At 41.6% G+C, this 24,582-nt stretch overlaps 1 protein-coding gene across 1 annotated transcript in view; it reads right to left on the bottom strand.

The window, feature by feature from the left end:
- ESR1 (estrogen receptor 1) overlaps nt 1-24,582 on the bottom strand; it is a 276,181-nt gene that overhangs the window by 203,900 nt on the left and 47,699 nt on the right. Inside the window, 1 exon segment of the mRNA NM_001024231.1 lies at nt 173-289. Coding sequence (NP_001019402.1) covers nt 173-289 — 117 coding nt within the window.

Raw genomic sequence — 24,582 nt, 5'->3', positions numbered from 1 at the left:
AATAAATACACATTTAAACTTTTTTAAGAAAAGAAAAAAGAGAAGAGAAGAGAAGAGAAGAGAAGAGAAGAGAAGAGAAGAGAAGAGAAGAGAAGAGAAGAGAAACAGCCAGTGCTGGGCCACAGGCATGCACTCCCCCGGCAGGCAAGCACCCTGGCTGGCAGGTACCTACCGCCTTTCATCATGCCTACTTCATAGCACTTCCGGAGCCGGCAGGCCTGACAACTCTTCCTCCTGTTCTTATCGATCGTGCACTGGTTGGTAGCTGGACACATGTAGTCATTATGTCCTAGTAAGAGCAAGAGAACAGAATTCACATTATTTCAGGAAACAGAGCCAGTCAGAATCGACGGGGAAGCTGCCTGTTTTCCTATCACTCACTTGCGTTGCGACTTCGCATGCCATCCTTTTCCTGCCCTTCTCAAAGTGTGGGAAAAAACTCCCCGAGACTTGATTTTTGTCTCAGCCAATCCCTTCCGGAGTTCTTTGGGCAAAAGTCACCTTCAATTCATATAGTTGATACTTGGAGGCACAAGGTTTTATGTACACTCACACACTTTCTCAACAAAGGCTTTTCCTTTTTTTGGACTCAGGCCACTAACTAAAATTGTCGAAATAAAACTGTTGGAGCTTTCAGACAGTTTCAAAGTGGCCTTTCTCACGGTATAATTGGAAGAATCTTTAGGTAGGTATTCAAATGCAGCCTGGAACGCCTAAATTCCAGTCCAGGGTGCTGAGCTGGGGTGGCGGCCAAGTTCAGTCCTTAAGTTGATAAGTTAGTCCGTCACTTACTGGCTGGAGGACGCTGAGTGTATTAGTTAACATCTCTAGGTCTCACCCCTCTCTCCCCTAGAGAAAGTAATGGCGCCCACTATGTGGCATTTCTCTAAGAATTAAATGTGAGACTACATGTCAAGGGTTTTCCAGTGCCCTGGATGTGGTAAGCACTCAATAAATACTGTTGCTGTTACCGTTTATTAATCCTCTTTCTTTATTAATCCTCTTTCTTTTCCCTCTTGTTGACTGACTCCCTATTGCTCAACTGCTTCTCATTCACGTTCATCACGTGTGACTCTGTCCCACAATAAAGGGCTCCCATGACCTCACATCACTCTCAAACTTCCATCTTACATCCTACCCCTTCTTAGTTCAACTCCTCAGAGACATCTACACACCTGAGGTCTGCTTTGTCCTCACCTCTCCTGCATGGCTCCACCTACGCCTGTTTTCTCCCTTAGCTGTCCCACAAAAGCCGCTTAAATCCTGATATCACCAATGACTCCTATTACTGAAGTCAACAGGTATTTCAGCCCACATCATACTTGACCTATCAGAAGCGCCTGACAATTCCTCCCTTCCTCCTGAAGCATGCTTTTCCCTTGGCTTCCATAAAACGAAACATTCCCATGTCCTTCCTACCCCTCAGGACATGGCTTCCCAGTGTTATTTGCAGATGCACTCCAAGCAACATTAAGCTAATCTGCACGGGGCTCAATGTCAGGCCCTTCTTATGACTCCAAATTCTCACAGGAGAATCTATTCCACGGCTACAGCTTCCCTTATCATAAATGCAGATGACTCACAGATTTATACGCAGCCCAACTCTTTTCTGAGTTCTCGGGACATACAGCCAATTGCCCACAAGAAGTTTCTGCTCTAAGATTCAGAGGTCACGTCCGTGTCTTTATCCCTCAAAAGCAGTCTGGTTTATACTGTGCAGAACATTAAACTCCACAAATTAATAAATATTGCCATGGTTTTATGAAGAAGTCCATGTATGGAAGTCTAAATTCTTACACCTGAATTTAGACTATGGAGATGACGTGTACTATTTTAAAATGTTTCCCATTCTCAAAGAAAAAAATGAGGAAATATCACACCCTGTAATTCAGATATCTGTGTCTCCACTTTCCCATTCACTAAAGGCAAGATGCAACATGCAGTGACATATTGTGTGGGTTTTTTGTAAGTTTATTTATTTATATTGAGAGAGAGTGGGGGAGGGGCAGACAGAGAGGGAGAGAGAGAATCCCACGCTATCAGCATGAAGCTGATCCGGGCTCCAGGAAGCAGGAAATCATGACCTGAGCACAAATGAAAAGTCTAATTAATGCTTAGCCAACTGAGCCACCCAGGCGTCCCTGCAGTGAAATGTTTTAACTACAGAACTCTTTGTTCTTTATTCAATTGAAGGGTCAATCTCAAGTAGAATAGGGTGGGTGGGGCTTTAACAAGAAACGCTGGTCTCACAAAACTTGGTGCTTCATCTTTAGATATACATTATAAAAATTGCTACGTGCACAGGCTTCAGATAAAATTAACATGTACATTCTTCTTTTGTATATAGGAACTAGGAAACTAGACAGAAAAATTGTAAACTGACAACTTTAGTAGGAGACCACACACTGCCTCAAATATCCAGGCACAATTATTGTGTTTAGAATTGCCTTCATTAACCGGGACAAACTGAGGAAATAATAGAACCAGAAATGAAATTTACCTAGACAGATGTTAACTTTAAGCAAAAGGTGCAGATTTCTGATACCTCAAGGAAACTTTCAGTGTTTGGTCTCCTATGATGTCTATGCAGTACACGCTTTAACACCAAAAAAAATGAGGTTACATTTAAGCCTCAGAAGAAAACAGCCGATGATCATTCAAACCAAGAATTAACTTTGATTCACTTTCCTCCCAAAAAGGGTTGTTTTGCAAGCCAAAAGAAAGGAGAGCTGAATGGGGTCAGAGGCCAATTGGCTGAATGTTGTATTTGCATTGGTCATCCATTGTAGATGTGTATCTTTATAGAACCAAGTGAAATTCCTAAACTGACATGTTTAACAGATAAAAGACGCTAGATTTGTGCAATTGAATTCATCCCTTAACAAGAAAAGAAGTAGGTGCAGAGCAGAATCAGGTTTGTAATACAAGCCTCTGGGGACAAAATGGATTTTCTCCTGCCCCCAACTACGTTAAAATTTAGAATTGGTAAATTGGCAACAAGAAAAAAAACGAAGAGGTAACATATTTGATATATACAATTAAAACAAACTCTTCTGAACCAAACACCATTAACAACTATTTGCACGTCTTCAACTTACATCAAAGAAGGAAAACCACAAGGTAGTTTTTTGTTCCCTGAGGATAACTTGGTAAAGGTATGTAATTAAAGCAATCGATTTTAGTTTCTTTAAGAAGAAACTTCAGGGGCGGCTGGGTGGCGCAGTCGGTTAAGCGTCCGACTTCAGCCAGGTCACGATCTCGCCGTCTGTGAGTTCGAGCCCCGCGTCGGGCTCTGGGCTGATGGCTCAGAGCCTGGAGCCTGTTTCTGATTCTGTGTCTCCCTCTCTCTCTGCCCCTCCCCTGTTCATGCTCTGTCTCTCTCTGTCCCAAAAATAAATAAACATTGAAAAAAAAAATTAAAAAAAAAGAAGAAACTTCATTTTACATGTTATTATTTGCTCTTATGAAAACAATGCCTATGAAAATCCTATTGAAGGAGAGCTAATTAAAAAAAAAAAAAAAAAGACTGAGGACCCTAAAGAGCTCCCTGTACCTGTGACCAGATGAGCCCCAAGGTGCCTTTCCCACAGGCCTGGATGAAGCGCAAAAAGCCAAAGCCAAGATGTTAGGCTCAGGTGAAGTTTTGGAGAAATTATCACTATTTTGTTGCCCATCAAAAAAATAAAGATAAAGCCTTTGCACTAATGTGGGGTCTGAATAGTTATAAGTGGAGAGAAGCGGAGATGAATGAACCCTAAGCAGAAAGCTAGAGGAGCGAAAGAAGAGTCGTCCGGGAGCAGGAGCCACCAGGCCCACCCATAGCTCCTGGGCCAGCAGATGAGCTCACACACAGCTTTTTCTCACACTTCTCTGGGATTCTTCCTCTCGACTTTCTGTTTTTCCTTTCCTTCTTGTTTTTCTCTCCGTCAGTAGCAGCTGTTTTTGCATCGTTACCACCACATAGAAAGACTCCATTTGCCAGTTACAAAAATAAGCAATGACCCATCGTCAGAGATTCAAAAGAAACATAAAACAGACCAAATTAAAACAAGCAAGTGACGAGGTACTGTTGGTGGACTTGTAAACTGGTGCGGCCATTGCAGAAAACAATATGGTGGCTCCTCAAGAAATCACAAATAGAACTACCACATGATCCAGCCATTCCACTACTGGGCATTTTCCCAAAGGAAATGAAATCATTAGAGATATATGTACTACCACGTTCATAGAGGCATTATTAATAATCACCAAGGTATGGAAACAATCTTAAGTGTTCACTGACAGATAAATGAACAAAGAAAATGTGGTCTTTATATAAATATATTGGGGTATTATTCACCCTTAAAAAATAAAGAAATCCCATCATTTGGGACAACATGGATAAACCTGGAGGGGATTATGTTAAGTGAAATAAGCCATACAGAGAAAGACAAATACTGCATGGTATCACTTGTGTGGAGTCTTGAGAAGAATAAGGTCTGAGGATCTGATGTAGAATGGTGACTACAGTTGATAACAATGTATTGTTATCGGTGAAATTTGCTCAAAAAGTAGAACTTACATTCTCACTACACACACATACACACACATACACACACACACACACACAAGGTAAATAGGTAATGGATGTGTTAAGTCAGTGGAAGGAATCTTTTCACAAGGTATATCAAATCATCACAATGAACACTTTAAATATCTCATAATTTGGTCACTTAGGTTTCAATGAAGCAAAACAAAACAAAATAAAACAAAAAACCCAAGCAGTAGCCTGAGGGGAATTGAACACTGTCTATCTTTCCTTTTGCCACACAGCATATTTTCCCCTCAGCATATTCTGGCAGACATCTCCGACCAAATCTCTTTGCTGAGCTTCCCACCCATACACCTACCTGCCCACGGTCCACGGAGACTTGATTTTCTCACAGTCTCGTCAAAATGAATGTGTCCCAAACACAACTGTCAATCATCTTTCCTCATCAATGTCTTCCTATCTGCCACCACACCACACAGCCTGAGACGTGGTGTTACTCAAGATTCTCTACCCTCCTCCTCACTCACATGCGTGCACACACTAATCAGATCGATTATTTTTAAATTCCTTTTCAAAGCAAAAGCAATTTTTCCTGGGCCCACCATCCCTACCACAGCTCATACCATCTCCAGTCCCCATTATTGCAACAGCCCACTAAGCACCCCCTGCCTCCCACCTTCCCCTGCCAACCATTGCCCACTGTGTTGCCAGGTGGTTCTTCTAAAGTCATACACTGCCATGGCGTTACCTGCTTTAATATGCTGGTGCTCCTCAAAGCTCTAAGGATAAAATCAAAATGCCTTAAAACAGCTTACCAAGCTGTTCCTGATCAACCTCCTTTCCTGCCTTATCTCTTACCAGTCTCTAAGTTCTAAGCATGTCCTCCCGTTCAACCATGCTCCTTTTGAGCCCCAGGACTTTGCACACACAGTTCCTTCTTGTGGAAACAGACTTTCCCTACTCTTGGCGCAAGTGACTCCCACTAATCTTTCAGGTGTGTCAATCGAGACGTCAATTTCTCTGGGATTCCTTTCTGCCCCTCCAATGATGCCTAGCTTTTATCCTGTCACAGTGCTTACTACATTGGACTTTAGCTGTCTGTCACAATCCCCAGGTCACTTTAAGTGTGACAAGGGATGAACTACACCTGTCTCATTTATCACCATTAATCCTGTGCCCAGCACATTCTCAGGCACACAGTGGAGCTCAGCAAGTATTTGTTATCTGAACAAAATGAAACGTTGCCAAAGCTCTGTGTTGCCTCCCCCCCCACCCAATCCCATCTGGAGCACAGGCCTCCCAAGCGGGGCAGGTTGGAGTTCTATGAACGAAGTAATGACTGAGAAGTCAATGGTCCCAAATAAAGAGATGGCTGCCACACCTCAGGACCCCAAAACTCAGGTCCACAAGGGCAAGACTTGGTCCTAAGAGAACTCGTTGTAGACAGGAGCGTTCCAAAGAATTTTTAATAAAAATCAGTATTGATTTTCAGTAGAAAACGAAGGATTAAAAACATTCAAGGTAATGCCAAGGGGAAAAAAAAAACCCAAGCTATGCATTAATCATCTCTGAGTAGTAGAGCGGGCAAGGCAGAGAGAAGATGTAAAAAAGCTTGACGTAGCTTTGCCAAATTCTTAGGGCTAGAGAAGGAGGAATGGGAGGAGAAGGAGGTCAAAGATTCTGGTGGCTTGTGCCAGGATGTCTCAAAAGTTATTCTTAACATTAATCAAAAAAGAGGATCTGATCAGGGAGTGGGGTGGGAAGAAGAGATGTGGAAAAATTTTAAACATGTGATATTTGAGATTTCAGTAGCACACCAACAAGCACAACTACCCAACAGACTATTATAAATGTAGTCCCAAAGCTTGGGAAGCATGTCAAAATGAAGTTGGAGATCCCATGATCCAGAAATTCCATTTCTAGGTATATGCCCAAAAGAACTCAAAGCACAGACTCAAACAGATATTTGCACACCCACGGTCACAGTAGCATTATTCACAGCTCAAATGTCCACTGGCAGATAAATGGATAAAAAAAATAGGGTATATACATACGACGGAATTTTATTCAGTCTTAAAAAGAAATAAAATTTGGATACATGCTACAACACAGATGAACCTTAAAGACATGCTGAGTGAAATAAGCCAGACCCAAAGGACATATATTGTATGATTCCAACTAAATGTAAAGTACCTAGACTAATGAAATTCATAGAGACAGAAACTTGAACAAAAGGTATCAGAAGTTATAGGAAGGGGGAAATGGGGACTTTATTGTGCAATGAGTACAGAGTTTCCACTTGGGATGACGAAAAAGCTCTGGAGATGGACAGTGGTGATAGTTACACAACAATGTGAACAACTAAATACCATTGAACTGTACAACTGAAAACGATTAAAATGGGAAATTTCATGTTACGTATGTTTTATCACAATTTTTAAAAGTGAAGTTGGATGCATAGGAAGCATCTCCATGAGGCAGGGCAGGAAAAGAAATCAAAGATGTGCATGTTAAGTAGGCCTGTTCAGATTTTCCTCTTTAAAAAATGCCCTTGGGCCCAAGGACTAGCCAGCAGTATTGGCCATGTGGTCCGCTTAGACCCAGCACCACGCCAGGTGACTTTAGCCCTTTATCTCATCTAAACATCAAAACTGACAAGTCAGGTCATTGTAACTCCCATGTTATAGAAGCAGAAACTGAGACCCCAAGAGATTAACTAACTTGTTCAAGGTCACTCAGCTACTAGAGGCAGGGCCATGATCAAAGCCTCTTACTCCAGGAACACCACCTTTGGGCTGATGACGTAGAAAGAACTCGATACCTATCTAGCCAGATGTCTAAATACTGTCACACTTTAAACTATTATCAAAACATTTTTCCCTAACATAATTACAATATCATATCACTAAGAGGGCATTTCAGAAGCAGCAATGAAATTATTTCCAGGACCTGTGATTCCTAAGACTCCCAAAGTTAAAGATATGAGAGATTGATCCCATGAAATATATTCATCAGTAGATAATGGCATATATTATCAAAATCTCCCTGGAAAAGCTTTCAGCACATTCCAGCATAAAATAGAGAGAGAGTAGAAGGCAAGGTATTGAGGAAATAAATAAGAAATTTACTTTCTGTAAAATAACAACTCCAGTATTATGTTTGGAAATAAATTTTGACTCAGATATTAAAGTGAATATTCTCTGATTTATAGCCAGTGCAACCAGCCAAACAAAATGAAACAGACTTTGGCTGTCTCAGTGAACACATTCCTAAAAATCCAGTGAGGACATTCAATGTGCCATGATTTGAACTATTTCACAACCACATCTGTATGTAATGGCATGCAAATAAAAACGCCATGCCTTCATAATGCAGCCCAAATTATATTTTTACAGCTAGTCAATTCTATGTCTTACCAGTGACAATAGCCACCTTCAAAGGGCAGCTTGCCTTGATTTTTTTAAGTGAAGTAAAAACATTATGTGCATCGAAGGATATTTTTAAAAGAAAAAATATTTAAAGGAATTCTAGGAAAGATGATTGTCCTGGAAAGTTTCTTTTTCTAAATGAAAACGAAGAGGAAATCCGTTCTTCACCCTTGTCAGACCCCAGTCTGCTAAAAATTTTAGCCGGGGCAATGACATGATCCCTCTCCTTGTCCAGCCTTGCTTACCATCTGTGAAACCACAATTGTTTTAAGCACCTGGCACAGGACCAAACCAACAGCTGCAATAAAGGAAAACATAATGAAATCAGTGACCACCATCTCATTGTAATACACCAGAGACAACGAACCAGTTTCAATAATGTTTCTTAAGGCTCAACAAATAAGTGCAGTTCCACAGCCCAAAAAAGGACTTTCTGAAATTGCTCCTTCTGGGACAATAGATAAGCATCACACCAAAGGGAGCGCTGTGACAACAGTGTGACTAGTTCAATGCCAGGCAGCATTCAGCTCACCTCCAGACCCCTCTCCTTTGCTCTGTTCCATTGTTTCCAGAGAGTTTCCCAAGCTTTCTTCCTACTTGGAGTCATTTAAAGTCCAAACACTGGTGTCCAAGAGTAGTAGGAACTATTTCAAAATGTTCTTGTCCAAAGCTGAGGACGCGAGTAAGAGGGAAATGGGTGGGCGATCAGAGCGAGAGGGCACAACCTCAGAGACCCTGAGCACCATTGTGCTTACTGCCCTGGATTTCTGGAACCACTAAGAAGCTCACTGCCCCACCCTCCCACTCCTGGGCAGGTCACTGCGGTGCTTTAGGTGAGAAGGGAAAGGGGGGGGGCGGGGCTTACAAAGATCTGATGTGGTGTGGACTATGAATGTCCCTTAAGCTTCTGGCCACCTAACCACTAAATAAGGGGTTTCGTCTGTCTTCAGGAGCCCTCCAGAATGAAGTCCCTAGTAAAGTTCCTCCAAGGCATCCTGATCAAAGTCATGAAAGAAGAGGCAGGAGCTTCTGTTTCAATGGTCAAAAGATTCCTCCAGCACATTTTAACATGAGCTCAGTTATTCCCTTTCTATCTTTAAGTCCACTTCAAAAATGAGGAAATAAGCCAAAAGATCGTCTGTCAGATTTAGAAATAATGACTAGTATACACTCTCAGCTTCAATAACAATTTCTCCCAACAAGCAGAAATAAATGGGTTCATTCATTGTCTTGCCCATGAACCTTCTCACGATGGTTGTTTGCGTAAGACATCTGTGCATAAAGACAACTGTTTTGTATTTACTTGTACTTATTCACATGATAAACTTAACCCAGAGTAGCACAGATAATCTCACGTGTTTTCTAGGCCTCGTGGTTGGGGATAGCTTCTCCCACACGTGCTGCATGCAGTAGCCCAGAGGCCCAGAGAAGAGCCGGATGAATGTTACACGCTCAGTGAACAAATATGTGGGAATATGTTAAATCCACATGTCCTGGGTATCCAGACAGCTCAAGTCTACGGTGGCTAGACGGCCCTATGAGGAGAATTCTCCCAGAAGGGCCAGTTTTCTCATTTCCCAAGAAGAGAAGAGTTTTCTCATTTCCCAAGCGTGTTCGGGCTCCTCCGTCTATATGCTTGTCCACACCCCCACTCCCCATTCCAGCTAATGAAAACAAGAGAGCCTGGAAAAATCTAGTCTCCTCCTCCACCCAACCCCAAGAACCAGCCTCCAGAAAGAAGATGTCCTGAGTGTCCTGAACAAGCTAAGCTGCTGGATTCTTGGCCCCAGGTTCTCACCTCTAAAAGGAAAGGGAAGAAGAACCCATTCTGGTTCTAAACTTTGATCATTCTCTCTTTTCTCACCTTCCTCGGGGATATACTTCCTTTTTATCTGGCTTCTTAGGGTTCAAGTTTGGTGATTTTTTTTTTTTACTGCTTAAGGTTTTTGTCTCCATTTGTGTTGCTGCACTAAACAGAAGGAATAACAGGCATATATGGAGAACGTCACAGGGCTCAGAGCACTGGACTTGTGTATATGAGTCTAGGCGCGTATGTGTCATGGGATCCCAGGTGAACCAGGCAATCCCTCCTGATTATTTGACACCTTCCTTAGTGGCTGCTATGAGGCCCTGACAGATAATATATGCAAACATTTGATTCACCATAAAACTTGTACCAACAGAATGTATTAATTACTATGGACTAAAATACAGCCATTTGCAAAAATGAGACCTATACAGACTGATAATGGAGAAATCTCCAACATGTATTATTCAGTGAGAAAAGCTATTCACAGAATAATGTGTAGAGTATAATGCTACTTATATAACCAAAACATGTGTGCATGCGTGTGTGTGTGTGTGTGTGTGTGTGTGTGCACGTGCAATTTTGGGATGAAACTATTAATAGTGTTTACCTATCAAGAAAGGAAGAAGCACAGACTTGGGTATAGGACCAGAGGTAGGCCTTAACTTTCCATCATGTACCACATTGTACTGTTTAACATTTAACATGTGTATTTCTAGGGGTTTTTTTAATAATAATAAAACAGTGTTTTGAAATTTTCTAACCAAAACCTGGCATTAACAATCTTCATTCCTTTTCTGGTTCCACCACCCATCCAGGGGTTATTTCTCCCTACTTTGCAGCCCACAGACTAAGTAATAAACTTAACCACCAGAACCTTGTTGAGCAAGGGAAAACTACCACGCTTCTTTTATAAAGAATAGGAAAAGGGCTAAGTGGGAGCTATGTTTTTTGATCTGCAGATACCCCAGCAAAGAACAAGTAGCAGACACCCAACCACAGACAGAGGCTCCAGTCTGTTTCTGCTCCTGTCACAAAGCCATCCTGAGAATCTGCGACTCTCCTCCTGCCCCAGCTGGGCCTCGCTCCCCTTGGTTTGCGCTGACCCAAACCTTTATCCCTGAGGGACCTAGGTCTCCTCTCCATATAGAGGGGGGAAGTCATCAGTAACCTTTCTCCTTTGCCAGGTAGGATATAAGGAGGCACACGAGGCATCCCGGGTTCTACCAATGCACGGTAATAGCCCCATCCCCCTTGGCAGGCAGGACTGACCCCAGCCAACTCTGTATCCCTTGCCTTTAAACCCAGCGAGACAAGGAGCCAGCTATAGTGGCACTCCTCACGTCCAGTGTCCCATTTAAAAGGATTCCATCCTTGAGGGAGTTAATAGAACACAATGGGTTCTGTACTTCCAACTAGTTGGGTTCAATACTGGTTTTATTTCTTAAATGCCCCACTTTCCTCACCTATAAAATGGGAGCAATTGTGGAGCTGGCTTCCTAGAATTTTGTGGAAGATTAAATGAGATGATGCATATAAAACCCATAACGAAGAGCCTGGTGCCGGACGAGTACTCCCTAAACGTTAGTATCATTATTATTATAATGATACTAAATCTCTAGATTGGCAAAGCTCTAATTTGTAGGGACAGTGCCTGAACAACAATACCCTCAAATCAATCTGTAATAACCTATCATTTTCTTAGTAGCTAAATAATCCTTTTTTTACCCTGAACTAATTCTCTTCACATCATATAACTTGCTAGGTTACATTTATGCAGTCAAGTGTATTTCATCCAAAACAGTTCGTCATATCAAAAAAATTCACTCCAGTCAGCATAAGGCTAACTATCAGAGCTGGAAACTATTCTAGTGCTTGAAGAAGCAAGCAAAACTGTAAGAAAAATAGCCATGTATTTGAGCTCCTTAAAATATATTCAAACACCTTTTTAAGCAACTAAGAATTACAGTCTAACTGTCCAGGAATGTGGGGAAGTCATAACATGCCTCTTCGAGAAAGGCTAAACTACACTAAGAACTCACTTTCTGGGCTTTAAAGAGAATGTGGCTGTCTCTCCTGTCCAAGAAGATAAAGGACAAAAGTCTTCTGTAGCCAGAAGTAAGCCCCAAACTCTTAAGCCAAACTGTACTCTGATTTCTGATTCAAGGTACCTGAATTACCCTTCTTGCTTACAAATAAGAACAGGGAAGAGAGACTATATTTACTTAACAGAATATATTTCAAGAGGTGTTAAATTTGGTATAATTACCTTTTTGAAATCTACTCTCTTTTTACTGATTAATAATTTGGTGTCACTCCAAATTCCCATTTTGAAGTGGCAATTATAAAGGTTATTATGAAGTTGTTTTTTCTTCTCATTTAGTAAAAAATTCTAGGCTAGTTTGGAAGCAGAGCTTTGGAAAATGCTCTCTTTGGGAAGGCTTCCATAGAAAGAGATTATATTCTTCGGTGTCACTATCAAAGACACGGCAAGGTTTAAAACAGGCTATTTAGACTCACCCAACCATAAGATAAAGTCCATCCCAATAATCTATACATCCAGTGTGTTTTAATTTAAAAAGTGTTTACCTCTAATTCTATACAATGCAAGTCAAACACTGTATTTGTCCTTTTTTAAGGATATTTTAAGGGAAGACTAGATAAAAATTTTCACAAAAAGACGTATTGTAACAGAAAAAAAAATTCATTCAGTCAAGGAATTTTGAGTCTCCACTGTATGCAAGAAGACACATATACATTTCCACCCCTTCCCATCCAAAAGTAGAACATTCCTATGAAACTTTTTCATAAGACTATATGGTACACAGAGTCTCTGCTACTTTCCAAAAGTTTCCATTAAAGCCATATCGCTTTTACGAAAGATCTATATTAGTATGTGCTTTTGCTAACTGAAAATAATCTAAAGAGGATTTTCTCTTTTACAATAAAAGCTATTACTAATTAGGTCTTTCATAAAAGAGAAGTGGCCTAACAGGAACTTTTAGAAAACAAAGTACACTTGTGCTTGATATTTTACGAGACCTAAGGATGGATACACTGTTTGTGCTCTCCAAAGCTTGACATTCTTAAAATAAAGAAGCATAGGTGGGGTGCCTGGGTGGCTCAGTCGATTGAGCATCTGACTTCAGCTCAGGTCATGGTCTTACAGTTCATGAGTTCTAACCCCGCATCAGGCTCTGTGCTGACAGCTCGGAGCCTGGAGCCTGCTTCAGATTCTGTGTCTCCCTCTCTCTCTCTCTCTGCCCCTCCCCTGCTCATCCTCTCTGTCTCTCTCTCTCCCCACCCCCCTCTCAAAAATAAATAAACACTAAAAAAAAATGTTTTAAGAGCATAGGTAAAAGGTAGACATCCAAAGAGAAATTTTCAAATCTATGACTCTCTTTCTTTCGTTTTGAGGTGGAAATGTTAACTAATTTTCAGGTGCTGGCTACGAGAAAGAAATTTATGTTTAAGAAGTACGATAACAAGTGATTTAGAAGCAAAATAATGAAATGTTAAGGTATTTGCTCTGCTTAGCTTCAGATCAGAAAGATATCCTAGGGGAAACTGACAGAGCCAGTCGGAGGTAATAATGATGATGACTCTTGGGGTGCCTAAGTGGTTCAGTTGGTTAAGTGTCCCACTCTTGATTTCAGCTCAGGTCATGATCTCACGGTTCGTGGATTCGAGCCCTGTGTCGGGCTCTGCGCTGACAGCATGGAGCCTGCTTGGGATTCTCTCTCCTCCTCTCTCTCTCTCTCTCTCTCTGCCCCTCCTCCCTCTCAAAATAAATAAACATTTTTAAAACATGATGGTGAGGACTCTTTACAGATTAAGCATAATCTCTAACCACTGCATCCGTCCAGCAAGGTAGAAATCACTGTGTCATTTATCATCAAGGAGATGGAAGTTCGGAGACATCAGGTAAAAACCAGGGGGTCTGGCTCGTGATGCTATCCTTTTCTCTGTAAAAGGTGTGTCCCTGACCAGAGATGAGCCAATCAGAGCCCTTCCACTCCCTATTATCTGCTAACTGGAAGAGGGTCACAGGATGTGAGGCTTGGCAGCTGCCTCCAGCCCTGCTTCCCTCCTTAGGGAAAATGGAAGTTGGTGGAGGGTGCAAAGCTGGCACACAGTGGAGCAGAGGCAAGGCTGGAGTCCTGACAGGCTCACGGTCACAGAGGTCTGGCTGTATCCCTGCCACAATTGCTGGTAACCAAAACGTATTCTCTGGTTATCAAAGAATATCAAATATTCTTCCACCAAAACGTATTCTTTGACCCCCACCCCCAAGCTTAGTTTGAACTTACATTTGGTCACTTAAAATGAGGAGATCTACCTAATGCATGAAATAATTTTGCTAAGACTTCAGAGCTGATAAACCATAATAATGATGACTAATATTTTTATGGCAATTTATAATTGTATAGCAAAGTCTCATGTGATAATCATTTTTATTAGCTTTCCTTTATAAATTGTGACAAACTAGGACCCAGATTAAAAATGTGAAAATACACGGAGGTAAAGAATCGTCCTACTAGGGGTGTCTGGGTGGCTCAGTCAGTTGAGCATCTGACTCTTGATTTTGACTCAGGTTATGATCTCAAGGTCATGGGATGGAGCCCCACGTCAGGCTCTGCACTGAGCATTGAGCCTGCTTGGGATTCTCCCTCTCTCTCCCTCTGCCCCTCTCCCCTGCTCATGCTCTCTCTAAAATAAATAAAGTAAAGTAAAATAAAATAAAGTAAAATAAAATAAAATAAAATAAAATAAAATAAATAAAATAAAATAAAACAGCCATGCTATTTTGTATGTCATGAAAGTCGAAAAACATAGGTGAAAGAAGGAAAAAGTAAGACTTAATGAAGAGCAAGCCCTATTTTTCTGACCCCTTCTGAATTTACTGCCTTATCACCAGGTACAAAACAGCCCCACAGTGACTGCTCCTGTAAGATTTTCTTGGAAGAATGCTCCCACAGCCTGACTCACTCACCTTTTTATAACAGTTCACTCCACTTAATTGGTAATGGAAACAAAGCCGATTTTGAAGAAAGGAACAAATCTCCACTAAGTCTTGCAGAAATAAATCAATCTCACCCGTTATTTCTTGGTAAATGACTCGGTCTTTAATTTCCATTCCTTTCACTTTAAATATACTATTAAGTACTTAAACGACGGCATACCACAAACCATAAATCACAGCAATCCCTAATTCAGTTATAGCTTTAAGCAAAAGGGCGGTCCTAAACGGGACAGAGGCCAGGTGTGAGTGATCTTGTTTCTACTTAAAATACAGAGCTAAACTCCTTGGGGGGGGGGGGGGGGAGTGAAGCAATTGAAAGTAATATGTCAATTCACAGATAGGATACTAAAAACAAACAGGAATGGGTCAAGAAGCAGGGTGGAGGGCCAGGACCCATCTCAAATTCAACTCCCAGGTTTATTGCTCAGTCATCAAAATGCATCATTTAAAAAAAAAAAAAACCCTCAAGGGGCACCTGGGTGGCTCAGTTGGGTAAGCGGCTGACTTCGGCTCAGAGCATGATCTCGAGGTCTGTGAGTTCGAGCCCCGCATCAGGCTCTGTGCTGGCAGCTCAGAGCCTGAAGCCTGCCTCCAATTCTGTGTCTTCCCCTCTTTCTGCCCGCTCACACTCTGTCTTTCTCTCTCAAATAAACAAACATTGAAAAAAAAATTTTTTTTAATTCAAGCATCCTCGACCCACCATCTCAGTATTATCCCCCTCTTCTCCCTCAAAATCCAGTCTGTTGTGATCCATTGCCAGGTCTACTTCCGAATCGGCTGCTGCCTCTCCTCCAGCACAGCAGTCCCCCCCCAGAAGCAGGACCCCCATCAGCTGCCAGGCTGCACATCCCACACTCCTCTACTGCTCCCAGTCACATCCAACTTTCTTTACCTCTCACCTTGCCTATGTCATTGGTTCCTTGGCTCTGACAGCTTTCACCGTGCACCAGCAGACTATGCAAGAGAAAAGGGGGCTAATCTAATAGCAGCAGGAGTATTTTTTTTTAATTTTTTTTTTCAACGTTTATTTATTTTTGGGACAGAGAGAGACAGAGCATGAACGGGGGAGGGACAGAGAGAGAGGGAGACACAGAATCGGAAACAGGCTCCAGGCTCTGAGCCATCAGCCCAGAGCCCGACGCGGGGCTCGAACTCATGGACCGCGAGATCGTGACCTGGCTGAAGTCGGACGCTTAACCCATTGCGCCACCCAGGCGCCCCATCAGCAGGAGTATTTTAAAAGAGCTGCCTTCTCAAGGAGGTGAAAATGAAGGGCTTTAAAAGAGAATGGCCTCAAAAACTAAACTTAATTTGGATAAAGAAGCTCCAGCATTATGAGAGTCAAGTGAGAAAATTTAATATCTCTAAAAAAGAAAATCACTAAGACATTCTGGATATTTCTCAGAGTTAAGGCAACAAAATATTCTCTCTGCCCCAAGGCAAAAAGAAACAGCTTCTCCTCGGGGCACATTAGTGCAGAGAAGGCCCTCTACATTTGCACTACTGACCCTGAACTGGGGTAGCCAGGAGCGGATGCAAAGCTCAGAACTTCCTGGGACTTCAGATAGTTTATCCCAAAACACAGAGGGTCAGCTCCTTGTCACTGGGGAGTTTTCTATCGCAAAGTCTCCTTAAAGGTATAGAGTTATTATTATTTTTTTTGTAACAAAGAAACAAAACAGAATCATTACAGTGATTAGTCCACCGCAGGCAAAGATAACGGGCTTTGAAAGCAAATTGCTTTGCTTTCGATTTTTCCAGCTACTTCAAGGTGACTTTCTTTTTTTTTTTTTTAATTTTTTGTTAATGTTTATTTCTTTTTGAGACAGAGACAGAGCATGAGCAGGGAAGGGGCAGAAAGAGAGGGAGACACAGAATCCAAAGCAGGCTCCAGGCTCTGAGCTCTGAGCACAGAGCCAGACGCGGGGCTCGAACTCAAAAACCGCGAGATCGTGACCTGAGCCGAAGTCGGATGTTTAACCGACTGAGCCAGCCAGGCTCCCCCAGGTGACTTTTTTTTAATCCAACTACTTTCAGAACAAAACATATACAAAATTTCTAAATGAAGAAGTGGGAGCAGAATGAATTGCTAGGGTTCATTTCATCAGTTGTTCCCCATGCCACTGGCATGGAGTTAATGGCAAAGGGCAGACTATTAAGGTAAGGAGCAAGCGCTGTCCCCAGACTGATTTAACATATGTCGTCCATTCAAATGTGTGTGGGCTTTATGGCAAACAGACGATGCAAATGCATTGGAAAGCCCCACTCCTTGTGTGAAAGCTTGTCAAAATGCCTTTTCTCAATTAGGGAACGCTGAGGAACAGTATAACCACTGTCGTGTGCAAGTCTTCAAATTTTATCCCCTTTTAAAGTGTTCCTTGTTCTTGAAAGGCCTTGGCAGTGCTCTTCTAATGCATACATAGTCTAGTGCCTTAAACACAAAGCTAAGACACCAAGGGATAAAAGCCACATTCCAACTCAAAACTTGATGAATTTCAATGGCTGTACTGCCATATTCAAATCAAAGGGGGAAAAACTCTTACTAATTCTAATTCTCTTGAATGACTACATTTTAAGACTTTGAGGACATCCTTTGGAAATACAAGGAAGCCTTTCGAAGGTAGTAGGACTTGAGAAATATGAAAAGGAAGTTAAGAGCCCCTACCCCTGGGCTCTTGCAATTGCCATTCCTCATTTCAGGAAGGTTTTTCTGTTACTGTGCAACTGCAATCAACAAGTGATAACACCCAGCCCCGCCCGGAGGCTGGGTCCTGCTCTCCAGGATGTATGGTTAGAGGACACAGTCACTGTTTGGCTGCATGACTCCAGTATTTCATCCTTGCTGGTCAGGCCAGCTGCTGCAAAGACCTAGATCCCTGTTGTTATCATGGACACAAGTTCTTTCTTTCTCTTCCTTTGTCATAGCTTCTCAACAATCCAGAAGAAATGATATTTTGTTGACCTCGGCTACCTAATGTTCACCTGATGCAATTTCACTTGGGGTCATGAATGATAAAATGAAAGCTGCACTTCAGTGCAAACTTGTCCTCTTGCAAACAAAGAATAAAGACATTGAAAATAAAGTATGAAGACTTGTAGGATACATAATGATCTTTCTCTACTAAGGAAATCAGTTCATCAATTGCAACATGGATTTTTTTTCTAAAGTTTATTTATTTTTGAGAGAGACAGAGACAGAATGCAAGTGAGTTGGGGCAGAGAGAGAGGGAGGCACAGAATCCGAAGTGGGCTCTGAGATGTCAGCACAGAGCCCAACGTGGGGCTCGAACTCACAAACCACGAGATTATGACCTGAGCCGAAGTCGGACGCTCAACCGCCTGAGCCACCCAGGCGCCCCGCAGCATGGATTTTTAACATAATATTTTTATTAAGTAAAGAGGCTTATTGTAGAAAAAAAATAGTAGATAAGCAAAAAAATAAATAAAATTTAGCTATAATCCTATCACTCAGAGAGTCACAGTTAATACTTTATAGTACATATCTCCAAAGTTTGTACATACTTCTTTCCCTCTCTCTCTCTCTCTATATATATATGTGAATACGCATATTTACGTATGTACCTATGTGTGTATACATGTGTATGCATTCACACACAAAAAAAGTGTTTACAAGAAACCTTTCACTCAAGCTCTTTCTCCTGTCTTGTATTCAGAAAAAGTGGCCACCTAAGAAGTATTTTATGAGCAAAGAATGGTCCGTAAGACTTTTAACAGTACTTGTATCTTGAGGAAAAGTGGATTCAAACTCAGGTATTGTGACTCTGATGGCCTTAATTGGTTCAGTAAGTAGATGTGAGAAAAAGAGCAAGAAAAAAGGAGGAGGGTCCCTCAGCCCCAAACCCAAGCCAGCATGCACTTTGCTCCTCCTGTCCTTCCCCTGGATTTACAAAACTCCAGGGAGGAACACTGGCAGAACAGGCAGCAGAATGGAAAAAAGCCCATTTGGGGGATCTAGGTTCAAATACTTCTGTCATCTCATGCGTTCACACCAACTGCTAAGATAAATTGCTATAGAAAGGATGGAAGGAGGGGAAATGAAGTCTTTCAAACATCCTATACACAATTGATAAAAACTAACCAAACCATTTTCTTCCTTCTCCAAGATCAGGTTTACTGCCATGCTTTTAAAAATTGAAGGATGTATCTAAGTTTATCACCTACTAATGGTTCACATTATGGGAACATTTATATCAATTCTTGAAAGCAAAAGTCTCTGGCCATTTTCATAGATATCTCATAAAGCTAAAACCACGAAAAATATCAAGAAAGTTGCAAACACAAAAATTATGAAGTCAGGGGCACCTGAGTGGCTCAGCTGGTTGAACATCTGACTATTGATTTCAGCTCAGGTCACAGTCCCAGAGTTGTGGGATCAAGCCCTGCATCAGGCTCCACACTGAGCCTGAAGCCTGCTTAAGATTCTCTCTCTCTCTCTCTCTCTCTCTCTCTCTCTCTCTCTCTCTCTGCCCCTCCCCCACTCATCCTCTCTCTCTCTCTCTCTCTCTCTCTCTCTCTCTCTCTCTCAAAATAAATAAACTTAAAAAACAATTATGAAGTCTATGTTGAGCATCCTAAATACATCTTAGCTTGGGAAAAACTGTTTTCTTCCACATCAAATATCAACTGTATTTATCTCCAGAACAGCTGCGTTATTATTACTACAGAGGAACATCTTTAGATATTTATTAACATCACTCATGTCAAACTTCAAAAATAAGCTGAAATAAAACATTACTCACATGCTGGAAATGAGTAAAGTATTATCAACTTCTAGACACTGCGCTGATAATAATAGGGATGCAGATATACACGTGGAATTATGTTTTTTAAATATATTACACATAGTGGGACGCCTGGGTAGCTCAGTTGGCTGAGCGTCCTACTTCAGCTCAGGTTCTTATCTCACGGTTGGTGGGTTTGAGCCTCACGTCAAGCTTTGTGCTCACGGCTGGGAGCCTGGAGCCTGCTTCAGATTCTGTGTGTGTCTCTCTCTCTGTCCCTCTCCTGCTCACACTCTGTCTCTCTCTCAAAAATAAACAAACATTTAAAAAAAACATTTTTAATAGGTTACAAATAGCAAAACACCCATGCTCTTCTAAAACACTACATAACACTCTACAGCACTGAAGGTGCAAAAGGGAGGATCCGATCACAGCAAATCACGGCACGTTTACAACGAGGCAGAATTCCCTGCCTGGTCCTCAGGACTGATACCACTTTCTTCTTTTTATTTATTTATTTATTTATTAATGTTTTTATTTATTTTTGAGAGAGAGCGCGTGCACAAGTGGGGGAGGGGCAGAGAGAGAGACACACAGAATCAGAAAAAGGTTCCAGGCTCTGAGCTGTCAGCACAGAGCCCGATGCGGGGCTCAAACTCGTGAACTGTAAGATCATGACCCGAGCTGAGGTCGGTGGCTTAACCGACTGAGCCACTCAGGTGCCCTGGGACACATACCACTCTAAGCACCATCTCCTCCACAACGTCTTCGAGTTTGCTCCAGAGCAGTGTCTGCTCCCTCCTCTCAACTCATAGCATTATCTTCCGAAATACTCTTCTGTCCCTGTATCCTATTTTGAGACGTCTCTGGCAGTGCAGAGTTGAGCTCTTCTGTGGTGTAATATATATTTCACAACCTTTCTCTTTGTGTACAAGCTGAATCCTTCCCAGGATTTCAGGGTCTCTGGCTTAAATGTTTTTGCACTTGTGAGGAACATGAGCAGGGAGGTCCGTGGGTGCGTACGCGTGTGCTGGGAAGAGTACGGGAAGGAAAAACAAGGACTGAGTCAAGTAAAAGAGAGACCACAGTCCTTAGAAGGTCAGGCGGTGAAAAGGGAAGAGAATGACATGTGCCAGAAACCACAGGTGAAGACACGCAAATCCCACGAGGGTCTGGTGAAGCCATATTGCAAATTAACTTAATAAACACAGAAAAAATATATAAACAAATAAATAAACACAGAAGCCAGTGCAAGGGATTGTGCACGAGGTAGAGGGTAGACAGGGCTACTCTGCAGTGGGAAGGCGTACTTGGAGTGACTGGCATCTTAGCAATCAAAACCAAACCAAAACGAAACAAAACGAGGCACCTGGGGGCTCAACAGGTTCAGCGTTTGACTCCTGATTTCAGCTCAAGTCATGATCTGCCGGTTCATGAGGTCAAGTCCTGCATCAGGCTCTCTCCCTCCCTCTCTCTGCCCCTCCCCAGCTCATAAGCACACATACTCTCAAAATAAATAAATACAAACTTAAAAAAAAAATAAAAATAGAAGAGAAGACCATTGTTATGGTGACAATAAGGTACCACCATGGCCCTGGTTAATAGAAGTGGCAAATGCACTTTTACATAATTTTCAAGTGAATCCCCTTATTAGTAACTCGAACATGTCAAAGGAACAAAACAATCATGAATTTCTATTATCTTACACACCGTAATTTGTTTTCTCTGGTGTATAAGGAAAATATTGTGCACTTAATGAGATACACTAAAGTGGTGTAGCCATTCTTCCAGGGCATTGTGTTTAGATTTCAATTACCAAAAAATTCATATTTATAAATGTAATCTAGCGACCCATTCACTCCATATTTCCTAATACATGACACATGATTCTGAAACTGCCAAATGAATCAGATAAAAATGATGCTCATTTGGATAAAATTTTAAATCTGTATACTCTTTCTCAAAGAAAACAGAATACTACCTATTGTAGAGAGACATTATAGTTAATAATTAATAACAATTGAATTATTTTCCTCTTTTTTTAATTTTTTTTTCAACGTTTATTTATTTTTGGGACAGAGAGAGACAGAGCATGAACGGGGGAGGGGCAGAGAGAGAGGGAGACACAGAATCGGAAACAGGCTCCAGGCTCCGAGCCCTCAGCCCAGAGCCTGATGCGGGGCTCGAACTCACGGACCGCGAGATCGTGACCTGGCTGAAGTCGGACGCTTAACCGACTGCGCCACCCAGGCGCCCCCTCTTTTTTTAATTTTTTAATTTATTTTTGATAAAGAGAGAGAGACAGAGTATGAGCATGGAGGGGCAGAGACAGAGATGGAAACGCAGAATCGGAAGCAGGCTCCAGGCTCTGACCTATCAGCACAGAGCCTAATGCGGGGCTCGAACTGGTGAACCAAGAGATAATGACCTGAGCTGAAGTCAGCCGCTTAACCGACTGAGCCACCCAGGCTCCCCGACAATTAAATTGTTTTCTTCTTTGATCCTTTATTTCTTAGCAACTGAAGACATGAAATCTCTTTCTACCAGCGAAAGGAAGATGAAACTGTGGGGAGAAATAAGAGGTGTATTTTCCCCGCTCTATTCTCTCTCAAGGAAAGCAGTTCTTCCCTTCAAAAATATCAAATCTGCTCCATAATTTGCACCTGAGCAGAGAATTAACGTAACAGCAAGAAAAAGTTTTACCAAGTAAATGATAGATTCATGAAATAGATTCTTCTTGAATGTTACTTTTCCGTCAAAAGGCAGGCTATAGTATACCCTGTATATACAGACCTGAAATAGTAAAGTAGAATATATTGTTCAGAAATGAGCAGTCTACACTCAAAGTATACTTTTCTCTGAGCATCAGGAAAACAGGCCATGCTCTTTAAAAGGATAGAGCATTTTAAAGGTATTGACAGCAGCTTTCTATGAAGGAAAGAAATTCGGGCAGGATTGGGCCATGGGCCTCCACTGGTAGGTTTTATAAGAACAATATGAGCACATAATTTTGAGAGGTAGTTGATGCCCTCTGAAAATGTGCCAATTAAAGGCTATGTATAATTTTGCGTGAAATTATTGCCACTCGTAAGTAAGGCTTTCTACTGGCATTGTCGATATGCTTAACCACTACATACGGGCACAAAGTCTATCACTTTAATGGAAATCGTCGATGCCATCACCAGGACAGAACCACTTAGTAGGGAAATTGGAAATTTAATTTCAATCAGATGAACAAAAAATGAAGAGGAACGCTTGAAGCGGTAACATAAAAAACACCAGCGATTAAAAACATTTGGAACCTTTGCTTACCCTTCAAAGGCATTTGTTGCCATGGTTTTTAAAGACCTCTGAAAGCTTCAGCTGTGTCCACAAGAGCTGCCAAGAAATAGGGGCTCTATACTGATTGTATTTGTCAAATGCTTTTTGTCTTAATTATCTCCAAGGTAAAGATTACTTGGCCAAAGGGAAAAAAAGGACGAGCCGCTATCATTTCACAGGTAAAAAAGACTATGATTTTGCTCTTCTGAGCCCTTCCTCCAATGCATGCGTGCGGGTGAGAACACACATCTAATTTCATACGATGGCAATCAAGACTAGCAAGTACCTACAAGTGGTAATGAGAATGACATTCTTACATGGAAAGAAGTTCTGGGGTTTGAATCTCGGGGCGGGGCCTTTCTTTTCGTCTGATGAGAACCAGGAGCCAAACATCTAGCAAATTTACCAATACCTGGGGGTCAGGCCTTTCTTTCATAAAGTTTCATTAAAATGCTTTCATTTGAAAATTACATAATACTCGTATGTGTACACGGTGAAATTCTTCTGCCCCTCAACCTCACGTGACTACAACATGGAGAGTAAAAATGAGAAGTGGAAATAATGGAAGGATTAGGCAAGCTCTGGGTTAGAAAGGATGTCTGTGGACTCCCACAGTATAAATAATTTGGGGGGGAAAACCTGCTTTTTATTTGAAAATCATAAAAATGCTTATATTTGTTCCTGCCGTCTACTATTTGTACAGCTTAATGTGATGGAGCCAGCATGTTCTTTTTTAAATTGTAAGCTCCTGGAGAGCAGCATTTGGCCCTCTTGGGCTAATTTGTGATTTTCCTCTTTAGAAGGGCCTCAAACATACACTTTTAATAATAAGAGTGTTTCTTGCAAGGTTTTGGTAAGATGCAGGGAACTCATAATACATTATTATGAGAATCAAGAGGAAGTTTCTGGAGTTACTTCTCCATTATTAATAATGGGCAGCCCTCAGGAAGCACTTAAACCATTCTTTTCACTAAGTTTCTTTAAAATTAATTCAGGAAATTGATTCAAATCCCCACCCCTGGATCGTCTGCAGAGTGCTGATTCACTTTCTGCATCTGCTGGGTAATTCTGCCTGGACACCCAGCTATCATGTCAAATTCAGTATGTCTGGAATTGAACTCACCCCAACCCCTCTCTAACTGGCCTTTCTCTTGCTCTTCTCAGCTCAGGTGATGACACCATTATTCTTCCTCTGTGTCTGATACTTTTTAACCCCCTCCTCTCCCAGACATCCCATGCTGAATCATCTTAAAGCAATGTAGATTCTTTCATTATAATATCTTTCAGTCTACTTCTTTTTTGCCCCATTTCACAAATTCCCAAAAGACAAGATTTTTAGCCTTTCTAAGCTATTGGAATACCAGCCAATGTAGTCATCATGTTTCCACTTTCTCCCTCTGTGGTCTCTCCTATATGCCTCTGGCAGGTTAATCCTAATTAAAGTGTGTTTTGTCCTATCTTTCTTATTATTGAAAAAAAATGCAATGGTTTTGTGTTACCTAAAGCCCACACACTGATTCTAACCTCCTTTCATACTTTTGTTTATTCACTGAATGGCTCCTATAAAACAAAGACTTGGGGAGCCTGGGTGGCTCAGTTGGTTGAGATTCTGACTCTTGATTTCAGCTCAGATCACGATCCCAGGGTCATAGGATTGAGCCCCATGTTGGGCTCCATACTAAGCATGGGGCCTTCGTAAGATCTTTCTCTTGTGCACATGCTAAAATAAT

This window comes from Felis catus, chromosome B2 (genome assembly GCF_018350175.1).
Source record: "Felis catus isolate Fca126 chromosome B2, F.catus_Fca126_mat1.0, whole genome shotgun sequence".
Lineage (NCBI taxonomy): Eukaryota > Metazoa > Chordata > Mammalia > Carnivora > Felidae > Felis > Felis catus.
This window is presented reverse-complemented; position numbering and strand designations above follow the sequence as displayed.